Genomic DNA, 26,134 nt, shown 5'->3' with positions numbered 1-26,134 from the left:
GCATTGTTTCTCTGCGGTTCACTGAGACGTGGCATGTCCTGGATTGTCAACTGTCGGCCAGATACAGAGGCCAGGCAATCGAACACCCTGCACCTTTATACTGTCGGTGTTCATGTTGCACGTGCAGACAACGCACGTGCAGTGGTGACATGGTTTGCACGTGGCTGCGTTTTTGCGAATATTCACATTTTGGAACTTTATTGTACAGTAGCTGCGTTTTATCGAATGTAACCGTGGGAATGTGTTTGGGACATGCAATGACCTTATATTCAGCATGAACCGGTAGGAAACATAAAATCGGAGTTATAACCCATTTGTACCCTTTTGCGTTTCTTTTTTTGAAGAGTATATATATGAGCCGTCACATACAAAAACTGACAACTTGAGTTTTTTTCTTATTTTGGGGTAAATAACAGGTACATGTGTAATAACCTTAAAAAAATTAATATCAGATATTTGGGCTCTATCTTAATTATATCTTGTAAAAATACAGCATTAATGACGTCACTTCTTTAACCTCAAAGTAGACGACGTCAAAATGAATTTTCAACGTTATTACCTTATTCTAGGTTTCTTCCCGCCCAATTTCAATGAAATCAATTGATTTGGAATCGGTACCTTTTTATTTTCTGTTTACCCAGTATTTTAAGCTATGTATTCTGATTTTATTTATTTATTAATTTAAGCGATATATTCCGATTTTTACAAAAATAAATCTACAGATCCAGTACATAAATGTAATACTAATGAGTGACAGATATGAAATTTATCTAACTACAACATTTCGCACTTTTTTTTTCAAATTCCTGTTATATATTGCACCCCACCCCACTTTATTCAGATTCCTGTATCCACCATGGAGTAATTTCATATTTTGTTGATGTCGTACTGTCGAACAATATCGTTTCATTCTTCGGTTGGTAAGGGCATTGTTATAATCAGGTACTTGGGGCGGACAAAGGGTCGAATGGTTTTATATATAGTTTCGTTTCTGTTGTGTTCTCGCTGCTCCATTTAAGCGGGGCGGGCGGCCCGCTATTGCATTTTGCCGTTCCGCTACCGTGTTTTGCCGCCCTCTTTATTTTTCTCCACCCCACTTTCTTTTCCCACATCCAACTATATTTTACAGTACCCAGCTTCGCTACTTCATATTGCACACTTTTCTTTCACACTGAATTTTTTTTATATCGACATCAAAGAAAACAAGCCGCGGTGTGAAAAAAACGTCGGTAGCTTATTGATAGTTACCGTAACGTAATTTAACACCATTTTAACAGCCTCTGTTGTATCCCATACCAGTATTTATTTGTATGTTTGATAGAAACAATTAAAGTTATATTTTATTTGAGCAATAACAACACTTAATGAATGCGAATCATGTCTATCCATAAATGGTACTATTACTGAACGTTTTAAACTTGGCCGAGGATGTAGACAAGGTGATCCTTTATCCCCCTATATTTTTATTCTATGTGTTGAAATTCTTGGGATCTTGGTAAGAAAAAACAAAAATATAAAAGGAATTGAGATATGTGGTAATGAATTTAAAATATCACAGTTTGCCGATGACACAACATTACTACTTGACTGGTGTGAAAAAAACCTTACAGCATCTATGGAAATACTACAATATTTTACAAATATATCAGGTCTAAAAGTAAACATTGATAAAACAAATATAATAACATTAAGCAATGATCGTAATTATCACAGAAAAATGTGTCCAATATATAAATTAAAATGGACTACTGAATTTACAGTTCTTGGTGTCCATTTCTCTTCTACTAATCTGTATCAAATGCAAGAACTGAATTATAATAGAAAGCTAAAAGAAGTTAAAAAGTTACTCGAACAATGGTCAAAACGTTCTTTATCAGCATTAGGAAAAATTGCTGTAATCAAAAGTCTGGCTTTATCAAAATTTGTTTATCTATTTTCTTCACTCCCAAACCCAACAGATGCTTTCTTTAAAAAACTAGAAACTTATTTCTTTCAGTTTATTTGGAATAAAAAGCCTGATAAAATTGCTAGAAAACCATCAATTCGAGATTATCAAAATGGTGGCTTAAGAGCAATAGAAAAGTGTATATCTAAACCAAAACATTGCCTGTTTATTGAGTAATTGTTTACAGTCGAAAGCGGAATTACTTTTAACTTTTGGGTCAGCTTACAGCAAGGCAAAAGCAGAGGTATGCACAAATCCGTTTTGGAAAAATTTATTATTTATATGGTCAATATTTTTAGAAAAATGTGAATCTACAAGTGATAAAACAAACATACTAAACTTACCAATTTGGTATAACTCTTTTATTAAAATCAATAATAAATATGTTTATTACAAGACATGGGCAAATAAAGGAATTTTGTTTTTAAAATATCTGTTTAATAATACCAGTTGGCTCACATATGATGAATTTTGTATGAAATATGACCTCATACCGCCATTTACAGTCTACAACGGTTTGATTTTAGCAATCAAAAAATATTATAAATTGGTTATATATACAGAATTAGTAACATTACAAATGCCAATAATACCTAATTGTTTGAAAGAACTTCTTAAAACAAACGTTTGTAAAAATTTCTACAAAGAGTACATAAATGAACACACATCTAAATACAAAATAAACGCACAAATAAAATGGAATCATATTTTTGATATTGACCTCTGTGACAAATGGTGGGAAAATGTATATCTTATCCCTATCAAGCTAACCACCGACACAGGGCTCCGTTACTTTCAGTACAAGATATTTTTATTTATTTTAACAACAAATAAGCATTTGGTTATATATGGTATTAACAAATCAGATAAATGTGAATTTTGTCATACGTTTAGTGAAGATTTAATGCACTTTTTTTGGTTATGTAAACATGTTCAAGCATTCTGGAATACTGTTATCAACTGGATATTCTTGAAAACTAAAATTAGACTCCAAATAAATGCATAAACAATTATTTTAGGCAATCCTAATTATTCTAAAAAAGATAATATTGTCAATTTAATACTTTTAATTGCGAAACAATACATATATAAGTCAAAATGCAAAAGTCAATAACTAACGTTAACTGGTTTCCTGAACAATCTGAACATGTATTATTATATAGATAAATATATTGCTACAATAAATAACAGGACAACTAAATTTGAGGAAAAATGGAATATTTGGACAAAATTAATTGTATAAAATATATATTATTGTATATGTTTTTAGTTTATAACTAATTACAAGTTGATCATCGGTATATATCTTTTTTCTTTTCCACAGGAAATATATTGATATACGTATACTAGTATCTATAAATGGGAGACCATTATTATAACATGTTTTTTGTTTTGTTTTTGCTTTTATTATTTATGTATGCTTCTCTTATATGTATGTTTATTATTTGCTTTATGTATGCTGTAAATTTGGTGGTGAAAAAATAAAAAATAAAAAATAAAATAAAATAACAACACTTTATTTTCATCATTTCGGCAATCTCCGACTGAAAAAAAACACTTATTTGACGTCAAATTTTTCACGTGATCAGAACGGTCATTCTGTCTTTTGTGTCCACTAACTCGTCTGATATTTTGTTCTCAATTGCAGATCTAGTTGGTCGTAACTGATGATTTTTAATTACTGTCATTTGTTTTATCGGCAATTCTTTATAAACTATTAGAAACTTTTAATTTTGGGGGGTATCACCGCTTATAAAAACAACGGAAGTTGTAGGGTTCATCATTAAAAGCATTTATTTTGGGCGCCAAATTATATGAACACCGCCTTTGCAAAAACAAAACAGAAAACAGAAATGTTATCCCAATATAGGGGATCACATTAAAAAAAAGCACCGTTATTAATTTTTAGATATTTTAAAATCTTTATTAAAATACGCCATTCATGCAGTATGTAAAACGGTTTTGGTGTTTATCATCGCTTGAATGTGTGTGTGTGTATATATATATATATATATATATATATATATGTGTCTGTGTGTGTATGTGTGTGTGTGTGTGTGTGTGTGTGTGTGTATGTATATGTATATGTATATGTATATGTGTGTGTGTATATGTATATGTGTGTGTGTATATATATATATATATATATATATATATATATATTTGTATATTATTTTGTTTTCTTTAGAGTTTTATATCGTAACAATATTTTTATATTCATATAATAAAATGTTTTAGGTGTCGAATAAGCTTATTTAGGCTAGGTGGAAATATATTTTGTGTTTGTATTGTATAATTTTATGTATATTGTCATTTCACTCTTTAATAAACAATTAATTCATCATAATCATCATATATAAGGAGCCTATATAAATACAGACAACCATCATTTGATGTGTTCTGCTTGCTAGTAATGAAAAAAATGTAGCGGGTTTCCTTTTTAAAACTATGTGTGAAAATTACCAAATGTTTGACATCCAACAGCCCATTAATAAATCAATTTGCTCTAGTGGTGGCGTTAAAAGAAACAGTCGACATGATAAACAAGAAAAGTGATTAATTGCTCCCCAAGCATAGGTTATGGAGAGCCACTTAAGATATCACCATATTGATACCAGGGTCGGTCTGGGATCGATCCCCGTCGGTAGGCCCATTGGGCTATTTCTCGTTCCAGCCAGTGCACCACGACTGGTATATCAAAAGCCGTGGTATGTGCTATCATGTCTGTGGGATGGTGCATATAAAATATTCCTTGCTACTAATGGAAAAATGTAGCAGGTTTCCTCTCTATGACTGTGCCAAAATAACCATCTGTTTGACATCCAGTAGCCGAACTGGCCTCGGTGGCGTCGTGGTAGGCCATCGGTCTACAGGCTGGTAGGTACTGGGTTCGGATCCCAGTCGAGGCATGGGATTTTTAATCCAGATACCGACTCCAAACCCTGAGTGAGTGCTACGCAAGGCTCAATGGGTAGGTGTAAACCACTTGCACCGACCAGTGATCCATAACTGGTTCAACAAAGGCCATGGTTTGTGCTATCCTGCCTGTGGGAAGCGCAAATAAAAGATCCCTTGCTGCTAATCGGAAGAGTAGCCCATATAGTGGCGACAAAATCTGTGTGGTCCTTAACCATATGTCTGACGCCATATAACCGTAAATAAAATGTGCTGAGTGCGTCGTTAAATAAAGCATTTCTTTCTTTTCCAGTAGCCGATTATTAATAAATGTCTAGTGGTGTCGTTAAACAAAACAAACTTTAATCTTTTATATTGATACTGTTTAAATTTTACATGCTAAGGGGAGCTACAAATTACTCTCCTTGAACTGGTCTGAGGGTAGTAATGGAGAGTGATGGGGGTGATGGGGGAGTGATGGGGTAGTAATGGGGAGTGATGGGTGAGTGATGGGGTAGTGATGAGGAGTGATGGGGTGATGGGGGAGTGATGGGGTAGTGGTGGGGATTGATGGGGGAGTGATGGGATGATGGGGGAGTGATGGGGTAGTGGTGGGGATTGATGGGGGAGTGATGGGGTGATGGGGGAGTGATGGGGAGTGAAGAGGAGCAAGCGTGATAGCTTCCTTTAAACGCCTGTTTTTAAGTATAGTAAAGTACTTTTACAACGAATACGCTTACAACAAACTACCGGGTAGAACGAACTGATTGTAAAGTCCCGATTTTCCCCTATATAGTATTAATAAATTTTAATGGATAGAACGAATTAACTGTTAAAACGAACCAATTTTTTGGTCAAACAGAGTATTTTTTATTTTTTATACACTCTCATTTTCATTATTGTAATATTGTTTTATCAATTTGTACAGGATCTGCGTAGATACAACAGTAGTCTAAAAACAGCAGGTTAATGCATTGAAAAGTAGCCGTCAAAACAGACATTAGACCACTAACTGAACATATTGAAATTTTAAAGAACAATGTCACATTTTAAATAGAAAAAGGTAATAATAAGTGTATAAATGCATTTTATAGCAATTTTGTTCTTTTACTATAAAGACAAGATTATTTAATTAATTATGGAACATGGAAACACAAAGTAATGTCACTGTACTGCATTGGATATTTATAACATTACTGAATGCCTAAGATGTGTTTACATGAAATATAACGTTATCATTAAGTCCATGTGGCGTTTTGGTTCTCAGTTGGTGTATCCAAAAAGTTTCTCTAACTAGTCGATGATGTTCATCATTGCTAAATACTTGTTCAATAGGCATAAAAGAAAAGTTAGATATGGAATGATAATTCGTATTAAAGTGGGTATTAACCAACGTAGATTTGCTAGGATATAAATTGATGTCGCTACGATGTCCATTCATACGTAAAGACAGCTTATCTCCTGTTTGTCCTACATATTGCATACTACATTTTGTGCAGGTGATAAGATAATCACGTTTGAAGAACAGCATATCATAGTATGTTTTATGGGATAAACGCGTCCAGTTTGACTGCTTTCAAAGTGCGTTTTTTCTTCAAGGAATTTGTAATTTTTACATTTACTTTTACCACATTTTAATGCAGAGCGCTTTTTATTATCATCATTACATTGTAGTTTAGAATGAACAAGCATGTCTTTAAGATTATGTGGTCTTTTAAAAGCAACAATTCGTTTACTTTGTGCTAGTATGTTGAGTTTACTTAACTGTTCGAGAATTCCCCAATATCTATGTAATATATGGCCAATATTTGGTAGGCATGGGTTGTATGTTACGACAAAAGGTATCATTGTTTCTTGTTCAGACGTAGATGCAGGAGATTCGATATGTTTTTCTTTGGGTCCAATTAATGTTTTTTCTATAGCATTATTTACAATGGCAGGAGGGTAAAGTCTATTCAAGAAGTGTTTTTTCAAACTATTTAGTTCAGTTTGTAACGTGTCACTGTTTGAAATGATTCTGGTGTACCTTTTAGCTTGACTGAAAGGAATTCCTTTTTTACATGCCTTGGGGTGAGCTGATTTGAAATGTAAATATTGGTGTGTGTTTGTTACTTTTGTGTGAACAGTTGATGAAAAAGACCCACTATCTGTTTTAATGACATCGACATCTAAAAATGTAACTTTATTCCTTGAATATGTGTATGTAAATTGAATGGTAGGGTGCTGTTGATTGGCAGATTCAATGAATGTATTAAGATCTTGTTCAGAATGGTCCCAAATAAAAAATATGTCATCTATATATCTAAGCCAAAGTAGATATATAGATGACATATATAAATGATACCACTAAAACACATTGATTTATGAATCATGGGCTATTGCATATCAAACGTTTTGTAATTTTTGAGGCGTAGTTTTTCAGAGAAACCCCGCTACATTGTTCCATTAGGAGCAAGGGATCTTTGACATTAACTTCCCCACAGACAAGACCTTTGATATACCAGTCGCGGGGCACAGACTGGGAAAGGAGAAAACCCAATAAATAAGGGCTCCACTGGCTTGGTTTGATCATATGACGCAATCTAAGACGAGCGCTCAACCGACTGAGCCCCCTTACGAAGGGGGTTTAAAAATGAGTTTAAAAATCACCGATACTACTTTCTATATATTACCTTCTTTTAACCCAGGACCCTCCTGCGACAACGTCTGCGAATCAATAGGACTGCTGGCAGGCCGGTGGCAGGTGCCTGTCCTCAGTTTCGGTTGCTATAGCGACGACCTGTCTAACAGAAAGGACTACCCCACCCTACTGAGGATGACTGGGAGCTTCACCGAAATAGGAGACTTTCTCAGGAACATAATGCTTTACTTCGAATGGAAGCGAGTTACTTTGGTGATTGGAAGAGACTCGGCATGGCTAAGGGCATCGGAGGACATTTTGGTATGTTAACAGACTTGTTCAGGCACAACCGGCCTCGCTGGTATAGTGGTTACGCCATCGGACATAAAGCTGGTAGGTACTGGGTTCGCAGCCCCATACCGGCCCCCACCCAGAGATGGATAGGTGTAAGGCCACAACACCGACTTCGTATCTCTCTCACTAACCATTAACACTCTGTCCTGGACAGACAACTCAGATAGCTAGGGGTGTGTGTGTCCAGGACAGCGTGCTTGAACCTCATTGGGCATAAGCAGAGACTTAAGTATAAATGAAATGAATATTCAGGTACAACATCACCATTAGGAGATAGGTCTTCGTTAGGCGCAGAGTTTGTGCAAGGGAGGGGTGAGGCGCCGGACTTGGTAAAAGGTGTTTGAACAGGCATTACCGGCCCCGGTGGCGCAGTGGTTAAGCCATCGGACTGTAGTCTAGTAGGTACAGGGTTCGCAGCCTGGTACCGGCTCCAACCCAGAGAGAGTTATTAAGGGCCCAATGGGTAGGTGTATGGCCACTACACCGTCTTCTCTTTCACTAACCACTAACCTGATCCTGTGTGAAGGTTACTTTATAACTACTAGGTTACTTGCTGTGTGAGACTGCCTTTAGTAGGGTAACTGCCATTTTTCTCTGCCTTTAGTAGATCAATTCCAGTGTGGCCCTTTAGTGGACGTGGCGTGCGACCCATGCATGTAATAAACAGTGTTTTCTTTAGACAGGTTTCAGAAATGTCGGCATCCATCCCAGGAAATTGCAGCTCAGTAAAATAGGAAATTTAAAGGAAGCTGTGCTCAAGGAATCCCAGCAAACAAGAGGTTAGTGCTTTAAGGTTACACACCACCATTAATTACTCAATGCAGTTCAATACAATTTATATGTCAGAATATATTCTGTGAACAATACAACACTATCGAGAGGGACATATGACTACTAGTTTTAGGGAGTGCTCTCAACTGACAAGTATTGTGTAAAAAAAAATCAACATAGGTCGACCACAATTATTTTTTGTCAGTCAGCCTCATGTCAGAGTACCGCCATGTGTTGCAGTTATACAAGTGACACTACACCATTTGCACGGCTGTTATCAGTTAGTACTACATATAACAAGTAACTTCAAACCAGTGGGTTATTTAAATACTACAGAAAGATTTCAATAGACATATCAGACTTTTCTAGTCTTTCTCTTTTTGTTTTTAAGAGGAACTATTTCCTAAACCGGACTATATTAAGCTGCTACAACAAAGAATTTTTTTTTTTTTTATTTAACGACGCACTCGACACATTTTATTTACGGTTATATGGCGTCAGACATATGGTTAAGGACCACACAGATTTTGAGAGGAAACCCGCTGTCGCCACTACATGGGCTACTCTTCCGATTAGCAGCAAGGGATCTTTTATTTGCGCTTCCCACAGGCAGGATAGCACAAAACATGGCCTTTGTTGAACCAGTTATGGATCACTGGTCGGTGCAAGTGGTTTACACCTACCCATTGAGCCTTGCGGAGCACTCACTCAGGGTTTGGAGTCGGTATCTGAATTAAAAATCCCATGCCTCGACTGGGATCCGAACCCAGTACCTACCAGCCTGTAGACCGATGGCCTAACCACGACGCCACCGAGGCCGGTCTGCTACAACAAGTAACAACACAACATATGGTGGTGTGTTGTCTGAAGATGTTTAAAATAAATCTCCATACATATTCAGTTACCTGGGAGGGGCGGGACATAGCCCAATGGTAAACCGCTCGTTTGATGCGCGGTCGGTCTGAGATCGATCCCCGTCGGTGGGCCCATTGGGCTGTTAATGGTTTCAGCCAGTTCACCAAGACTAGCATTTCAAAGACAACCCTGTCTGCGGGATGGTGCATCTGAAATATCCCTTACTACTAATGGAAGAAGGTAGCGGGTTTCCTCTCTAATTACCAAATGTTTGACATCCAATAGGCGATGATTAACAAAAGGTATTATTGCCTTGTTTAACTGTTCAAGTCATGAGTTTTACAAAAGGCATTATGTATTACTCAAATATATTTTAGGATGAAGAAGAGAGATATATGAGAGAGAGAGAGAGAGAGAGAGAGAGAGAGAGAGAGAGAGAGAGAGAGAGAGAGAGAGAGAGAGAGAGAGAGAGAGAGAGAGAGAGAGAGAGAGAGAGAGAGAGAGAGAGAGAGAGAGAGAGACAGACAGACAGACAGACAGAGAGAGAGACACAGAGACAGAGAGAGATAAGAGAGAGAGAGAGAGAGAGAGGGAGAGAGAGATAGACAGTCAGAGAGAGAGAGAGAGAGAGAGAGAGAGAGAGAGAGAGAGAGAGAGAGAGAGAGAGAGAGAGAGAGAGAGAGAGAGACTGCAGCTTTTAAGTTTTATTTTGTACGTTACATTTATATGTTCAACTCTCTCCCTCTCTAGTGTTTATCCTGTGCGCTTATGGCCAAGACGTCCACCGCTTCATGGTGACGGCCTACGAAGCAGGCCTTTCAAAGGGGCAGTATGCCTACGTGTCCATCGACTACGCCAACATGGGCATCAGGATAAACGACTCCTATAACTACTCCATTCCGTTCGCAAATGTGTTCGAAGGTAACACGTGTTTTAAACTGCTAAAACAACTTCGCTCATTGTACATTGTTATTTAGCTACGGCTGTTAGCTAGTACAAGTGTCGTAGCGAGGGGGTGGACGGTGCCAATCCCTCCAATCATACGTACATACATACTTGCATACATACATACATACATACATACATACATACACACACACATACATGTACATACATACACACACATACACACACACACACACACATAGTGTGCGTTATCGCCACCCACCCCACCCCCAATAGTGGATCCCTCCAATATAAAAGTGTCATGTAGCTGGTACAATATTACTTAGTGAAACATTAAAGGGACATTCCTGAGTTTGCTGCAATTTTTACGATGTTATCGACTAACAGAGACTTTTTAACGATTGTAATTACATATCAAATATATTTTTCTGCATAAAATATTAGTGGCTGTATATTAAACGTGTTTCTGATCGTTCTAATATTTGTACTAGGTTAAATTTAATTTTATTTCCTAAAATATATATTTTTCGTACGTACGAAATTATTTGAAGACAAGATACAGTTTGGACTTCTTACAAATATTAAGAAAACCAGAAACACATTGAATATACAGACACTAATATTCTAAACAAGAAAATATATTTAATATGTAAGTTTAATCGTAGAACTATTTTATTAGACGGAAACATCTTACAATGCAGCAAACTCAGGAATGTCCCTTTAATATTCATTATTGTTCTTTATGAAATACTAGTTCAGGCGCGTGTGCAGAAATTTGAGCAGGAGTTTTAGATTGTGATGAACGATGTTTCTAAGGAAGGGATGTTCTATCATGCTCCTGCTGAAAATATAGTTAACAAAGCACTAGAATTTTTTTTTTTTTTTTTTAAGAAAGAAAATTCGCTTGAGCAGGAAGCGTTCGACCCCTCCCCCGCTCCTACACACACACACACACACACACACACACACACACACACACACACATACACATACAGACACACACACACAGACACACACACACACACACACACACACAGACACACACACACGCACACACACACACACACACACACACACACACACACAACGAAATGTATGAAAATCTAGCAATAAATATATAAAGACCTTAGATAGCTGTATGCTAGGAGTAGTAGTCGGGTTCCCATGTCCATCCCACAGCTGTCAAAGTCATTAACCTAGTTAGGTCAGCGTCATGACACTTCGAGAGGTCAGCGCATCCCCACGTGACCCGGGGTCAACGAGTACACATGGCGCTCAACAGACCCACCTACTACTGCTAGGATAACACCAGTGAAAATACGTTGAGTAATGTGATGTGCACTGCAGTGTGGCCATCGTTAATTATTTACTGTTATTCTTTGCTTCTCTTTTTTTTAAAGGAATGCTTGACATCACTGTGGATGTTCACCCTGAAAAACCGGAATATATTGAGTTCGTCAAACGTATTGAAGCCTTTAAAGGGACACCGACAAATTCTCCGAATTACGAGGTGATCGAAATACTCATAGTCATACTCACAGTCATACTCATAGTCAGGGCGAAAGTGGAAGGGTGGAGTATTCTCTGGGACGGGTTTCTATACGAGTAGTTTATTGTGTATCTGTGGCCGCCTGTAGATGTAGAATCTGTCTAATATCAATACATTTAGGGGGCAAAATTGTTTAAGGAGGGTGGCTTATTTAAACTGATGTACCCCTATTCATTTTTTAGAATCCACCCATACATAAAATATGGTCTGTAATTAAAGTTCAGTTATATGTATTCTAACCAGAAAACATAATGGGATGACATTAGCGATCTGTGGCGGTCACTACTAGTTCCCCATCACTGTCCGTCTCGCTTTTTGTCTGTCTCTGTCTCTGTCGCTATCTCCATCTCTCTCTCTCTCTCTCTCTCTCTCTCTCTCTCTCTCTCTCTCTCTCTCTCTCTCTCTCTCTCTCTCTCTCTCTCTCTCTCCTCCATCTCTCTTTCTCTCTCTTTCTCTCTCTCTCCACATACATATATATGCACACACACACACACACACACACACACACACACACACACACACTCACACACTGACACACTGACACACATACCTCTCTCTGCCTCCTTTCCACTCCATCTTATTAATTATATTTCTTTCTCTCTCTGTGTCTTTGTCTGTCTGTCTGTCTGTCTGTCTCTCTCTCTCTCTCTCTCTCTCTCTCTCTCTCTCTCTCTCTCTCTCTCTCTCTCTCTCTCTCTCTCTCTCTCTCTCTCTCTCTCTCTCTCTCCCAAAACAGCAATATTATTACATTAAGAACCAAAATAGCCAGTGTTTGGACAGAGGTATCGTTAAACCACCATTATTTTCCTCCATGTTGATATCCACAGAATGGAATCCAGGTGGCGCTGGTGGCTGACGCTGTCTACCTGTATCTGGTGGCTCTCAACAACTGTATTCTCCAAGGAGGACTGTGCCCCGAAGGAAGCGATATCACTGACTTCCTGTACGGAATGGAAAAAGAAGGTACTACAGTACTCCGGGGGTCTGCCCCCCCCCCCCCCCCCCCCCCCCCCCCCCCCCCCCCCCCCCCCCCCCCCCCCCCCCCCCCCCCCCCCCCCCCCCCCCCCCCCCCCCCCCCCCCCCCCCGCTTGGTCACACTGAAGTTCCCAATATCATTGCTGCCCTTTTGTTTTTCACCCCACCTACTAAATAAACTTCCTGTGGCGGGTGCCCAAAATCCTGGAAAAGAACCTCGAACTTCTAGGGCTAAATTTTACAAAATTCATATTAATTTAATTTTAGACTAAATATCTATAAAAAAAAATATTTTAATTTTATTCTTTTTGGAATGCGCATATAAATGTGTAAAATCCTTCTTTTATTTTTAGTATAATTATCAAAAATGTCCCGGTACATTATCTGCCCCTGGTTGGGCCCCTAGCCTCTCAGAGATCGAATCCCGAGGCAGACATGCTCGAAACCTCTGTGGTAAATTATCTGCCCCGGGTTGGGCCCATGGCCTCTCAGAGATCGAACCCCGGGTCAGACATGTTAAAAAGTTACGGAACCCCACCATGCTGTTTCTTATTACATAATTATTTTGATTTGTAAAACTTAAAACTCTCTCTCTCTCTATCTCTATCTCTCTATCTCTCTCTCTCTCTCTCTCTCTCTCTCTCTCTCTCTCTCTCTCTCTCTCTCTCTCTCTCTCTCTCTCTCTCTCTACCGGCCTCGGTGGCGTCGTGGCAGGCCATCGGTCTACAGGCTGGTAGGTACTGGGTTCGGATCCCAGTCGAGGCATGGGATTTTTAATCCAGATACCGACTCCAAACCCTGAGTGAGTGCTCCGCAAGGCTCAATGGGTAGGTGTAAACCGCTTGCACCGACCAGTGATCCATAACTGGTTCAACAAAGGCCATGGTTTGTGCTATCCTGCCTGTGGGAAGCGCAAATAAAAGATCCCTTGCTGCTAATCGGAAGAGTAGCCCATATAGTGGCGACAGCGGGTTTCCTCTCAAAATCTGTGTGGTCCTTAACCATATGTCTGACGCCATATAACCGTAAATAAAATGTGTTGAGTGCGTCGTTAAATAAAACATTTCTTTCTTTCTTTCTCTCTGTCTCTCTCTCTCTCTCTCTCTCTCTCTCTCTCTCTCTCTCTCTCTCTCTCTCTCTCTCTCTCTCTCTCTCTCTCTCTCTCTCTCTCTCTCTCTCTCTCTCTCTCTCTCTCTAAATGAAAATTGTATTATGGTTATAATGTCCTGTTAGTATATATACATATAACATGCATAATAAACATGTTTTAAAATGTGACTTTTATAGATGAAAAATTATCATATTGATTAAAATCCACACAATCAATTGACACAAACAACTTGAAACAGACTATACTGCACATTATGGCATTACATCTGACAGGGGCAAGTTTAGCCAGCAAATGTTTCGTTAATGTTCGCGAACTATTTGATTGGTTGCCGAAGTGGCCATTTGGTTTACTGTGAAGCGCATAAACCAGTCTAGCGGACATTTTCCTGTTCGGTGTGGCTGAACTCAACCTTGATGTGATCAGACTGCCAGGTGTAATAATGAAATGTTTTATTTAACGACGCACTCAACACATTTTATTTACGGTTATATGGAGAGAGGTAACCAGCTGTCGCCACTTGATATGCTACTCTTTTCGATTGGCAGCAAGGAATCTTTTATATGCACCATCTCACAGACAGGATAGTACATACCACGGCCTTTGTTACACCAGTTGTGGAGCACTGGCTGGAACGAGAAAGAGCAATGCTGGAAATACCTACTGCCTGTCAATTAATTTTGATGGGTACTGATGGGTATATTGTCAGTGGAAGGACTATGAAGTTAGGGGAAATATAACTGTGTTCATTTTAAAGGAATTAAATGAATGCGGACAAATTGCAGCCGAAGTACTTGCATTTTTAAAAACATATTTAAGGAGCTATATTGAAAATATCTGTTTGCCTTAGTCTCAATTAATTTTGTACAGGCTGGTAGGTACTGGATTCGGATCCCAGTCGAGGCATGGGATTTTTAATCCAGATACCGACTCCAAACCCTGAGTGAGTGCTCCGCAAGGCTCAATGGGTAGGTGTAAACCACTTGCACCGACCAGTGATCCATAACTGGTTCAACAAAGGCCATGGTTTGTGCTATCGTGCCTGTGGGAAGCGCAAATAAAAGATCCCTTGCTGCTAATCGGAAGAGTAGCCCATGTAGTGGCGACAACGGGTTTCCTCTCAAAATCTGTGTGGTCCTTAACCATATGTCTGACGCCATATAACCGTAAATAAAATGCGTTGAGTGCGTCGTTAAATAAAACATTTCTTTCTGTGTAAACTTTCCATAAGGAATCGCAGGGAACCTGATAATCAACCGTGACGGGACTCGCCACATCGCCTACATGCTTCACAACATCCGCAAAGACAAATACGTCCCTGTTGCTAGAAGTGAGCCCGGGTAGGTCCAATTTAATTACATTCAGGTAATACAGATACACGTTGTGGTAGTGGGGGGAGGGGAATGGAGGAGGGGATGGGGGAGGGGCTGGGGGAGGGGTTGCAGTAAGTAGCTTAATGGCAGAGCACTCACCTGAGGTGTGATGGGTCGCAGAATCGATCAATCTCAGTTTTTGTTTTCGATTGGGGGTTTTTCTGACCAGTGTGATATGTATTTATTGCTGTGCTCAGTGGTGGCATCAGGTTTCACCCGTGTGTCTGTCTGTCTGTCTGTCTGTCTCACTATCTATCTATCTATCTATCTATCTATCTATCTATCTATCTATCTACCTACCTATCTATTTCTCTGTCTGTCTGTCGGTCGGTGGTCTATCTTATCTATCTACCTACCTATCTATTTCTCTGTCTGTCTGTGCTCGTAGTGGTGTCGTTAAACAAAACAATTAACTCCCTCTCTATCTCGGTCTATCTTCCCACATATCTCTTTCCCCCTCTCTCTCTCTCTCTCTCTCTCTCTCTCTCTCTCTCTCTCTCTCTCTCTCTCTCTCTCTCTCTCTCTCTCTCTCTCTCTCTCTCTCTCTCCCTTTGACATACATTAGCCGATGATTAATAAATCAATGTGCTCTAGTGGTGTCGTTAAACAAAACAAATTAACTCTCTATCTCTGTCTGTCTCTTTTTCCCCCACATCTCTTTCCCCTCTCTCTCTCTCTCTCTCTCTCTCTCTCTCTCTCTCTCTCTCTCTCTCTCTCTCTCTCTCTCTCTCTCTCAACACACTTATTTCTTCACTGTTTTCTCTGGCATCTATTATATATAGTGTGAGTTTATTCCATTGTCTAATTTATACATTATATATCTCTCTTTCTAGAGGAATGGGCTTCAAACTTATCGGAGACGCTAAAGATATCGTCTGGCCTGGTGGATCTAAAATCGTGCCCCAATCAGCTCCGTCCTGTGGTTGGGACAACGAACTGTGCATACAAGACGGTGAGTTCACGGGCATCATGATACTTTGAAGGTGTCATTATCATCATCACTGTCGTCGTCGTCGTCGTCAGCACCACCATTATCATCACTATCATCATCATTATCATCGTCAGCATCATATTCATATTCATCATTATTATCATCATCATTGTCATCGTTATCGTCATCATCATCGTTGTCCTAATAACCTGAACTTATGTCAATACCTTATATAATAATAATCATCATCAAAATGTAATAATCAATAGTATAATCATCATCATCATCATCATCATCATCTTCATCATCTTCATTATCGCGGCTGATTGTTGTCTTTTTTTTATGACTACCATCAGTCACTACCATCAGTATCGTTATAATCTCATTCATTGTCACAATCAGCGTCATTATCACCACAGCCATCCTTTTATCATCATCATTGTCGTCGTCGTCGTCATCATCATATTCCTTATTGTCACCTCATCATCATCCATATTGTAAAACCAGTCATCCATATCATCATCATCGTTATCTTTGTCATTTTTGGTTGTTATCACCATCATAATCATGATGATGATGATCATCATCATCATCACGAGCACCACCCATCATCATCATCATCATCATCACCACCCACCATCATCATCATCATCATCATTATCACCACCACATCATCATTACCACCACCACACCACTATCATCATTAGCACCACCATCATCATCACCACCACCATCATCATCACCATCACCACTACTATCATCATCACCACCACCACCACTATCATCATTACCACCACCATCATCACCCCCCACCACCACCATCATCACCCCCCCCCACCACCACCACCATCATCATCATCACCACCACTACTATTATCATTACCACCAGTACTATCATCATCATCACCACCACCATCATCATCATCATCACCCCCACCACCACCACCACCACCATCATCATCACCACCACTACTATTATCATTACCACCACTACTATCATCATCATCATCACCACCACTACTATCATCATCATCACCACCACCACCATCATCATCATCATCACCACCACCACCACGACCATCATCATCATCATCATCATGATCATCATCACCACCATCACCACCACCATCATCATCATCATCATCATCATCATCACCACCACCATCATCATCATCATCACCACCACTACCACCACCATCATCAGCATCACCACCACCACCACCATCACCATCATCATCACCACCACCACCATCATCATCATCACCACCACCACTACCACCATCATCATCATCACCACCACTACCACCATCATCGTTATCATCACCACCACCATCATCATCACCATCACCGCCATCATCATCATCATCATCACCACCAACATCATCATCATCATAATCACCACCACCATCATCATCATCACCACCACCACCACCACCATCATCATCATCATCACCACCACCGCCATCATCATTATCATCACCATCATCATCATCATTATCATCACCATCATCATCATCATCATCATCACTCCCGCCACCACCATCATCATCATCATCATCGCCACCACCACCACCACCACCATCATCATCATCATCACCACCATCATCGTCATAATCATCACCACCATCATCACTACCACCATCACCATCATCATCATCATCGTCATCACCACAACCACTATTATCATTACCACCACCATCATCATCACCACCACCACCACCATCATCATTGCCCTCACCACCACTATAGTTATCATCATCATCACCACCACCACCACCACCACTATTATCATCATCATCATCATGTTCTGCTGTGTTTTCCAGAGACACCTATAATCGCTGGCGCCGTGGTGGCCGCTGTAGCAGCTATTGGTCTTCTCGGTGGAGGAGGATACCTCATCTGGAAGTAGGTGGATCTGTGGGGCACAAACTTGGGTTCAAATTCATTGGGGGCGGCATGTAGTTAAGCAGAATATGGCGCGGCTGAGGTTTCGTGGTACAGGCAAAGGTTGTGGCATGTAATGTCTTGTTCATAAGGCAAGGGGTAGGGTAAGATAGGGTAGGGTAGGATAGAGTTCATAAGGCAAAGGGATAGGCCCTGTAAGAAAACTACCCACCACAAATTATCATTAAATATAGATTAAACGTGTTTTGTTCTTATTGTTGTGGTTGTTATATTGTTTTGCTTTGTTTTTTGCCGGGGGGGGGGGGGGGGTGCGGTTGGTTTTTTGGGGGGGTTTGAGGGGTGAAGGGGGGAGATCGGGGTCTTTTTTTTTATCGTTTTTGGGGTGTTGTTGTTTTGTCCTGGAGAATATCAGCAATCACGTTGCTTCCTGCCCCCACCTTCATTGCTTTCATTTATGCCAAATTTACAGATGTTGTTTTTTGTATAACATTTATATTTCATGTGGAACAATAATTCAAACCACGTTTTGTGGTGGTGGTGGTGGTGGTGGGGGGGGGGGGGGGGGGGTTAAAGTTAAAGGGTATTTTGTTTAACGACACCAATAGAGCACATTGATCATTGGCTACTGGATGTCAAACATTTGGTAATTCTGACACATCTCGTTCCAGTCAGTGCTCCACAACTGGTGTAACAAAGGCCGTGGTATGTACTATCCTGTCTGTGGGATGGTGCATATAAAATATCCCTAGCTGCTAATCGAAAAGAGTAGCGAATGAAGTGCGACAGCGGGTTTCCTCTCTCAATATCTGCGTGATCCTTAACCATAAGTCTGATGTTTAGTGCGTCGTTAAATAAAACATTTCCTTCCTTTCTTCTAACACATAGTCATCAGAGGAAACCTGCTATATTTTTTCTAATGCAGCAAGGGATCTTTTATATGCACTTTCCCACAGAAAGCACATACAGTACCACGGCCTTTGACCAGATGTAGTGCACTGGTTGGAACGAGAGAAAAAAAAACATCAGTTGAATGCATCCACAGAGGTGGTTTGATCCTGCGACACAATTACGTCACATGAGCATACTCAACCGACTGAGCTAAATTCTGAACCCTACGTTTTTCGTAGACGTTACGTTTCCTACTAATAAAATATTTCTACGATTAAACTTGCATATTAAATATATTTTCTTGTTTAGAATATCAGTGTCTGTATATTCAAGGTGTTTCTGGTCGTCTTCATATTTGTAAGAAGCCCAAACTGGATTTATCTTCAAATAATTTCGTACGTACGAAAAAAATATATTTTAGGAAATAAAATGAAATTTAACCCAGTACAAATATTAAAACGATCAGAAACATGTTTAATATGCAGCCACTAATATTTTATGCAGAAAAATATATTTGATATGTAATTACAATCGTTAAAAAGTCTCTGTTAGTCGATAACATCTTAAACATTGCAGCAAACTCAGGAATGTCCCTTTAATATCGATACCATGTTAAAAATTTGTTTAAAAATGGCGGATTTTCCATGCCAGTACCGGCTCCAACCCAGAGTGAGTGCACCGCTAGGCTGAATGGGTAGGTGTAAGGCCACATACACCGAGTTTCACCCATTTCACGGGTGCGATTATAGGTGTGTCTCCCGAGTGTATGATCACACATGGGGGGTGATTACCCGGCATGCCTGGGCTCGGGTGATACCGAGACATCTCAACTGACAGCAAGCGTGGAGCACGGACCTGTCAAGTAGTCCCATACCGAAATGGAAATACTGCGGCTTCACCATTCATCTCATCCTCATCCATGTTTGGCTATTTCTCGCTCCAGCCAATGCACCACGACTGGTACATCAAAGGTCGAGGTATGTGCTATCCTGTCTATGGGATGGTACATATAAAAGATCCCTTGCTGCAAAATAAAACATTTCCTTCCTTCATCCATGTTTGTAATGTCCTAAAAAAATGTCTTTGTCTCTGGTGTTACATGTTTGTGAGGTTTTAAAAAAAAAGTTTAAAATTCCATTGTAGAAAGAAACTGGTCAAGGTTCGTCTGGAAAGAGAGGACTGGAGGATAGCCAAGGAGGACGTCACTCCCATCGCGATTCAGAAGTCCATGTACAGCAGCAGGGTGTGTATATAGCTTGTGTGTATCCATGGGTATATATCAGTGTGCCACACAGTGTGTGTGTTTATACGTCGATAGACAGACAGACAGAGAGAGAGAGAGGAGAGAGAGATGAGAGACGAGAGAGAGAGAGAGAGAGAGAGGTGAGCCAGAGAGGAGAGAGAGAGAGAGAGAGAGAGAGAGATATAGATAGATAGATAGATAGATACATAGGTAGGTGTTATATATATATATATATATATATATATATATATATATTATATATATATATATATATATATATATTATATATATAATTATAACTGTTGCGGAAAAACGTCCGATAGACTGGTTTATGCGCTTCACGGTAATCTAACTGGCCACGTTGGGAACCAATCAAATAGTTCGCGAACGTTTGCCAAACATTTGCTGGCTGAACTTGGGGCTGAGGCAAGATTTCGACAACAACAGACAACGGCGAGTTTCAGCAAATCGTAATTAAAATGTGTTGAATGCGTCGTTAAATAAAACATTTACTTCCTTTTCCTTTTGCCTACAACAACAACAGACAACGGCAAGTTTCAGCAAATCGGGCTCGCTGTCTGACGGGCGCTCCAGACTGGACGTGAAGAACCTCGACTCTCTGCAGTCTGACGACAAGAACCCGGCCAACACCAGCCTCTCGGAGCAGACGACACTCGCCCTGTACGACAACCAGAAAGTGGTCATCAGGGCCGTGGCCAGATACGACATCCCGATAACCAAGGAAGTCGTCATAGAAATCAACGCTGTAAGTAACTCGCCGGCCTCGGTGGCGTCGTGGTTAAGTCATCGGACTACAGGTTGGTAGGTACGGGGTTCACAGCCCGGTACCGGCTCCAACCCAGAGCGAGTTCTTAAGGGCTCATTGGGTAGGTCTAAGGCCACTAAACCCTCTTCTCTCTCACTAACCAACTAACAACTAACCCACTGTCCTGAACAGACAGCCCAGATAGCTGAGGTGTGTGCCCAGGACAGCGTGCTTGAACCTTAATTGGATATAAGGATGAAAATAAGTTGAAATGAAATGAAATGTTAGTAACTGCGCAACTGCGCATGCATCAAAAAAAAAAAAAAAAAAAAAAAAAAAAAAAAAAGTCTCTTAAAGTAGAAATAGTACATGGAAGTTCGTGTTGAACCTTGCAGTTTTTAGCTTAGAAAGTTAAAGTGTGTTGTTTAAAGACAACACTAGAGTACATTGATTTATTAATCATTGGCTATTAGATGTCAAACATTTAATAATTTTGACACGTAGTCTTCAGAGGAAACCCGCCACATTTTTACAATAGCAGCAAGGAATCGTTTATAATGCACTTTTCCAAACACAAGACAATACATACCACGACGTTTAATATACCAATTGTAGGGCAATGACTGAGACTGGGAAAAAATACGATCAGGGTTCGATTCAACTGTCAAAGCTTTACCTATTTAATTAAATCTCTCCCCTTGTCTGGTAAATGTTAATATCACTTTAGAAATATTGCATGGCACTTCAGAATAAAACTTTCAGATACCACTAAAGCACATTGATTTATTAAAGGGACATTCCTGTTTTTGCTGCATTGTAAGATGTTTCCGACTAATAAAATATTTCTACGATTAAACTTACAGATCACATATATTTTCTTCTTTAGAATATCAGTATCTGTATATTCAATGTGTTTCTGGTCGTCTTAATATTTGTAAGAAGCCCAAACTGGATTTTGTCTTCAAATAATTTTGTACGTACGAAAAATATATATTTTAGGAAATAAAATTAAATTTAACCTAGTACAATTATTAGAACCAGAAACACGTTTAATATACAGCCACTAATATATTATGCAGAAAAATATATTAGGTATGTAATTACAATGGTTAAAACGTCTCTGTTAGTCGATAACAGCTTAAAACATTGCAGCAAACTCAGGAATGTCCCTTTAACCATCGGCTATTAGAAGGCAAACATTTGGTAATTCTGATACGCTACAGTTAGAGTAAACCTGCTACAGTTTTCCCAAAACAGGTATATCAAAGAACATGGTGTGTGCTGTTTTTTCTGAGCAGTGGTCTCTCCAGTATTCAGGAAAGAGATGGAGGGAATCGGTAGAGCTGGTTCCACTTATAGGAAGGGATGGTACCTAAGATTTGCAGGGTACAAGTACTTCGAAAATGTCTTGTAAACGACGATGAACCTGATTACTCTGGTAGTTCAAGACGATGGCATGACTTGTGATTTTGGATGGCGGCCTAAATAAACGGATGGCGGATATTACTATCGCTGCCAATGGATGGCGGACGTATTGGAAATTAGTCTTAAGAGATGGCGGGCCCGCCATTGCTTATGACATGTAGCGAGCCCCTTTTGTCGGGAAGGTGCATATAAAAGATCCCTTGCTGCTATTGGAAAAACAAGTAGCACGTTTCTCCTAAAGCTACAACATGCTCTAGTAGTGTCGTTAAAGGGACATTCCTGAGTTTGCTGCAATTTTTAAGTTGTTATCGACTAACAGAGAGTTTTTAACGATTGTAATTACATATCAAATATATTTTTCTGCATACAGTATTAGTGGCTGTATATTAAACGTGTTTCTGATCGTTTTAATATTTGTACTAGGTTAATTTCATTTTATTTCTTAAAATGTATTTTTTTCGTACGTACGAAATAATTAGAAAACAAAATCCAGTTTGGGCTTATTACAAATATTAAGACGACCAGAAACATATTGAATATACAGACACTGATATTCTAAACAAGAAAATATATTTAATATGTAAGTTTAATCGTAGAAATATGTTATTAGTCGGAACCATCTTACAAATACAGCAAACTCAGGAATGTACCTTTAACATTTTAATGCCTTTGGTATTTGCTTCTGTATGTTAAACCAATAGGAGAGAGCCAAGTAAGTTGGTAAACTTGTGTCCAATCCTTTTGTTGTTTATGCAATAAAATCTATTTTCAATCACAAATCAGTTTATTATTCTTGCTGAATAATTGTATCGTTACTATGGTTACAGATTCGGGGTCTCCAACACCCAAATATCAACGTGCTGATTGGTGCCTTCATAGAACCAGGCAGCAATGGACTGGTGTGGCACTACTGCACGAGAGGAAGTCTACACGACGTGTTAATGGACGAGGACATCAAACTAGACTGGGTCTTCAACATCTCGTTCGCCACCGAAATAGCAAAGGTGACCATTTCGTATATTGTTATCAGATGTTAAAGGGACATTCCCGAGTTTGCTGCACTTTAAGATGTTTCCGACTAATAAACTATTTCTACGATTAAACTTACATATTAAATATATTTTCTTATTTATGATATCAGTGTTTGTATATTCAATGTGTTTCTGGTTCTCTTAATATTTATAAGAAGGTCAAACTGGATTTTAGGGAATAAAATGAAATTTAACATAGTGCAAATGTTAGAATGATCGGAAACACGTTTAATATACAGCCACTAATATTTTATGCAGAAAAATATATTTGATATGTAATTACAATCGTTAAAAAGTCTCTGTTAGTCGATAACATCTTAAAACTTGCAGCAAACTCAAGAATGTCCCTTTAATGTTTTTTTTGTTTTTTTGTGAATGAACGACTATACTATGTGTTTTTCGAGGACATCAAACTAAACTGGGTTTTCAACATCTCATTCGCCACCGAAATAGCAATGGTGACCATTTCGTATATACAGATTCATTCCAACTTATTTCCGTGCTTATATCCAATTAAGGTCACGCTGTCCTGGGCACACATCTTAGCTGTCTGGGCTGTCTATTCAGGACATTGGGTTAGTTGTTAATTGCTAGTGGTTAGTGAGAGAGAATAGGGTGTAGTGGCCTTACACCTACCCACTGAGTCGTTAAAATTCGCTCTGGGTAGGAGCCGGTACCGGGCTGCGAACCCTGTACCTACCAGCTTTATGTCCAATGGCTTAACCACGACGCCGTGGCCGGTTTGTTATCAGATGTCAATGTTTTGTGAATGATCGAGTCTATGGGGTGTTAAAGAACATCAAACTAGACTGGGTTATCAACATCTCATTTCCCACCGAAATAGCAAAGGTGACCATTTCGTATATTATTATTATGTCAACTGCAGGGGTTTCGGTGCTGAAGGTTCGAGACACGGCAACGGCATGAGACAATTTGTGAGGCCAAAAAGAATTTAATTATCCTATGCGTTAATATTTATGTATGAAATAGTCAAACCCAACAAACGTATATACAATATCCATACTCCAATATGCACACGTGCCTCGGTGGTGTCGTAGTTAAGCCATCAGACATAAGATTTGTACACTTGTAGGTACTGAGTTCGCAGCTCGGTTACGGCTCCCACTCAGAGCTGGTTTTAACGACTCCGGATATGTTTAAGACCACTACACCCTCTTCTTCCTCTCTCACGAACAACTAACAACTAACCCACCGTCCTGGACAGATAGCCCAGATAGCTGAAGTGTGTGTTTGAACCTTAAAAGCATACTGTCACAGATTTAAGGACCTTATTTCTCTCAAAATAAATAATAAATCAAAATTACATTAATTTTTACAGACCAAATCTAGTTATTGCATCACTTTAACTACACTATGATAGAGTGAAATCCATGTTAAACCTCTCAGCAATGTTAGTTTTTGAATTATAGACCATTGCCATAATTCAGTTATTTTTACAAAAATATCATTAATAAGTGGAGTATGGTGGTTACATAGATGGATGAATAAAGTACATTTAGGGACAAATCAAATATATACATTTTTAAGTAATACTTTGTTAGGCCATGTAATAGGTCAGTGGGCTGTGACAATATGCCTTTAATTGGATATAAGTACAAAAATAAGTTGAAATGAATAAATGAATGACTACGTACGTACATACATACATACATCTATACTTAATTATGTATTTAATTAATTATCTATTTATTTATTTATTCATTCATTCATTCATTCATTTACTAGCCCTCTTCCCCCCCCCCCCCCCCCCCCCACTCCTACTTTTTGTCATTGCACTCACAGGTACGCCCAAACAGAAACCCCTAGTACTAATACTATTTCATTTCATTTCAACTTATTTTCGTGCTTATATCCAATTAAGATTAAAACACGCTGTCCTGAGCAAACCAGCTATCTAGGCTGTCTGGACTAGGACAGTGGGTTAATTGTTAGTTGGTTAGTGGTTAGTGAGAGAGAGAGAGAGAGAGAGAGAGAGAGAGAGAGAGAGAGAGAGAGAGAGAGAGAGAGGGAGAGAGAGAGAGGAGAGAGAGAGAGAGAGAGAGAGAGAGAGAGAGAGGAGAGAGAGAGAGAGAGAGAGAGAAGAGGGTGTAGTGGCCTTACACCTACCCATCGAGTCGTTAAAACTCGCTCTGGGTGGGAGCCGGTACCGGGCTGCGAACCCCTGTACCTACCAGCCTTATGTCCGATGGCTTAACCACTACACCACCAAGGCCGGTACTAATACTACAGTTACCTATATAAAAAGAGTACTCTTTATTATATAACATAACTATAGTACCCTCGGTGTTATTGAATGCTACAGGCTGGTAGGTACTGGGTTCGGATCCCAGTCGAGGCATGGGATTTTTGATCCAGATACCGACTCCAAACCCTGAGTGAGTGCTCCGCAAGGCTCAGTGGGTAGGTGTAAACCACTTGCACCGACCAGTGATCCATAACTGGTTCAACAAAGGCCATGGTTTGTGCTATCCTGCCTGTGGGAAGCGCAAATAAAAGATTCCTTACTGCTAATCGGAAAGAGTAGCCCATGAAGTGGCGACAGCGGGTTTCCTCTCTCAATATCTGTGTGGTCC

General features: G+C 39.5%; 1 protein-coding gene across 1 annotated transcript in view; it reads left to right on the top strand.

Annotated features, from left to right (window-relative positions):
• Window positions 1-26,134, top strand: part of LOC121385054 (atrial natriuretic peptide receptor 1-like) — a 56,254-nt gene that overhangs the window by 11,536 nt on the left and 18,584 nt on the right. Inside the window, exons 4-14 of the mRNA XM_041515590.1 lie at window positions 7,528-7,781; window positions 8,494-8,593; window positions 10,191-10,361; window positions 11,747-11,898; window positions 12,723-12,858; window positions 15,210-15,318; window positions 16,185-16,303; window positions 18,106-18,187; window positions 20,219-20,318; window positions 20,863-21,084; window positions 23,337-23,513. Of these exons, the coding sequence (XP_041371524.1) occupies window positions 7,528-7,781; window positions 8,494-8,593; window positions 10,191-10,361; window positions 11,747-11,898; window positions 12,723-12,858; window positions 15,210-15,318; window positions 16,185-16,303; window positions 18,106-18,187; window positions 20,219-20,318; window positions 20,863-21,084; window positions 23,337-23,513 (1,622 nt within the window). The remainder of the gene's footprint in view (window positions 1-7,527; window positions 7,782-8,493; window positions 8,594-10,190; window positions 10,362-11,746; window positions 11,899-12,722; window positions 12,859-15,209; window positions 15,319-16,184; window positions 16,304-18,105; window positions 18,188-20,218; window positions 20,319-20,862; window positions 21,085-23,336; window positions 23,514-26,134) is intronic.

This window comes from Gigantopelta aegis, chromosome 11 (assembly GCF_016097555.1).
Source record: "Gigantopelta aegis isolate Gae_Host chromosome 11, Gae_host_genome, whole genome shotgun sequence".
Lineage (NCBI taxonomy): Eukaryota > Metazoa > Mollusca > Gastropoda > Neomphalida > Peltospiridae > Gigantopelta > Gigantopelta aegis.
This window is presented reverse-complemented; position numbering and strand designations above follow the sequence as displayed.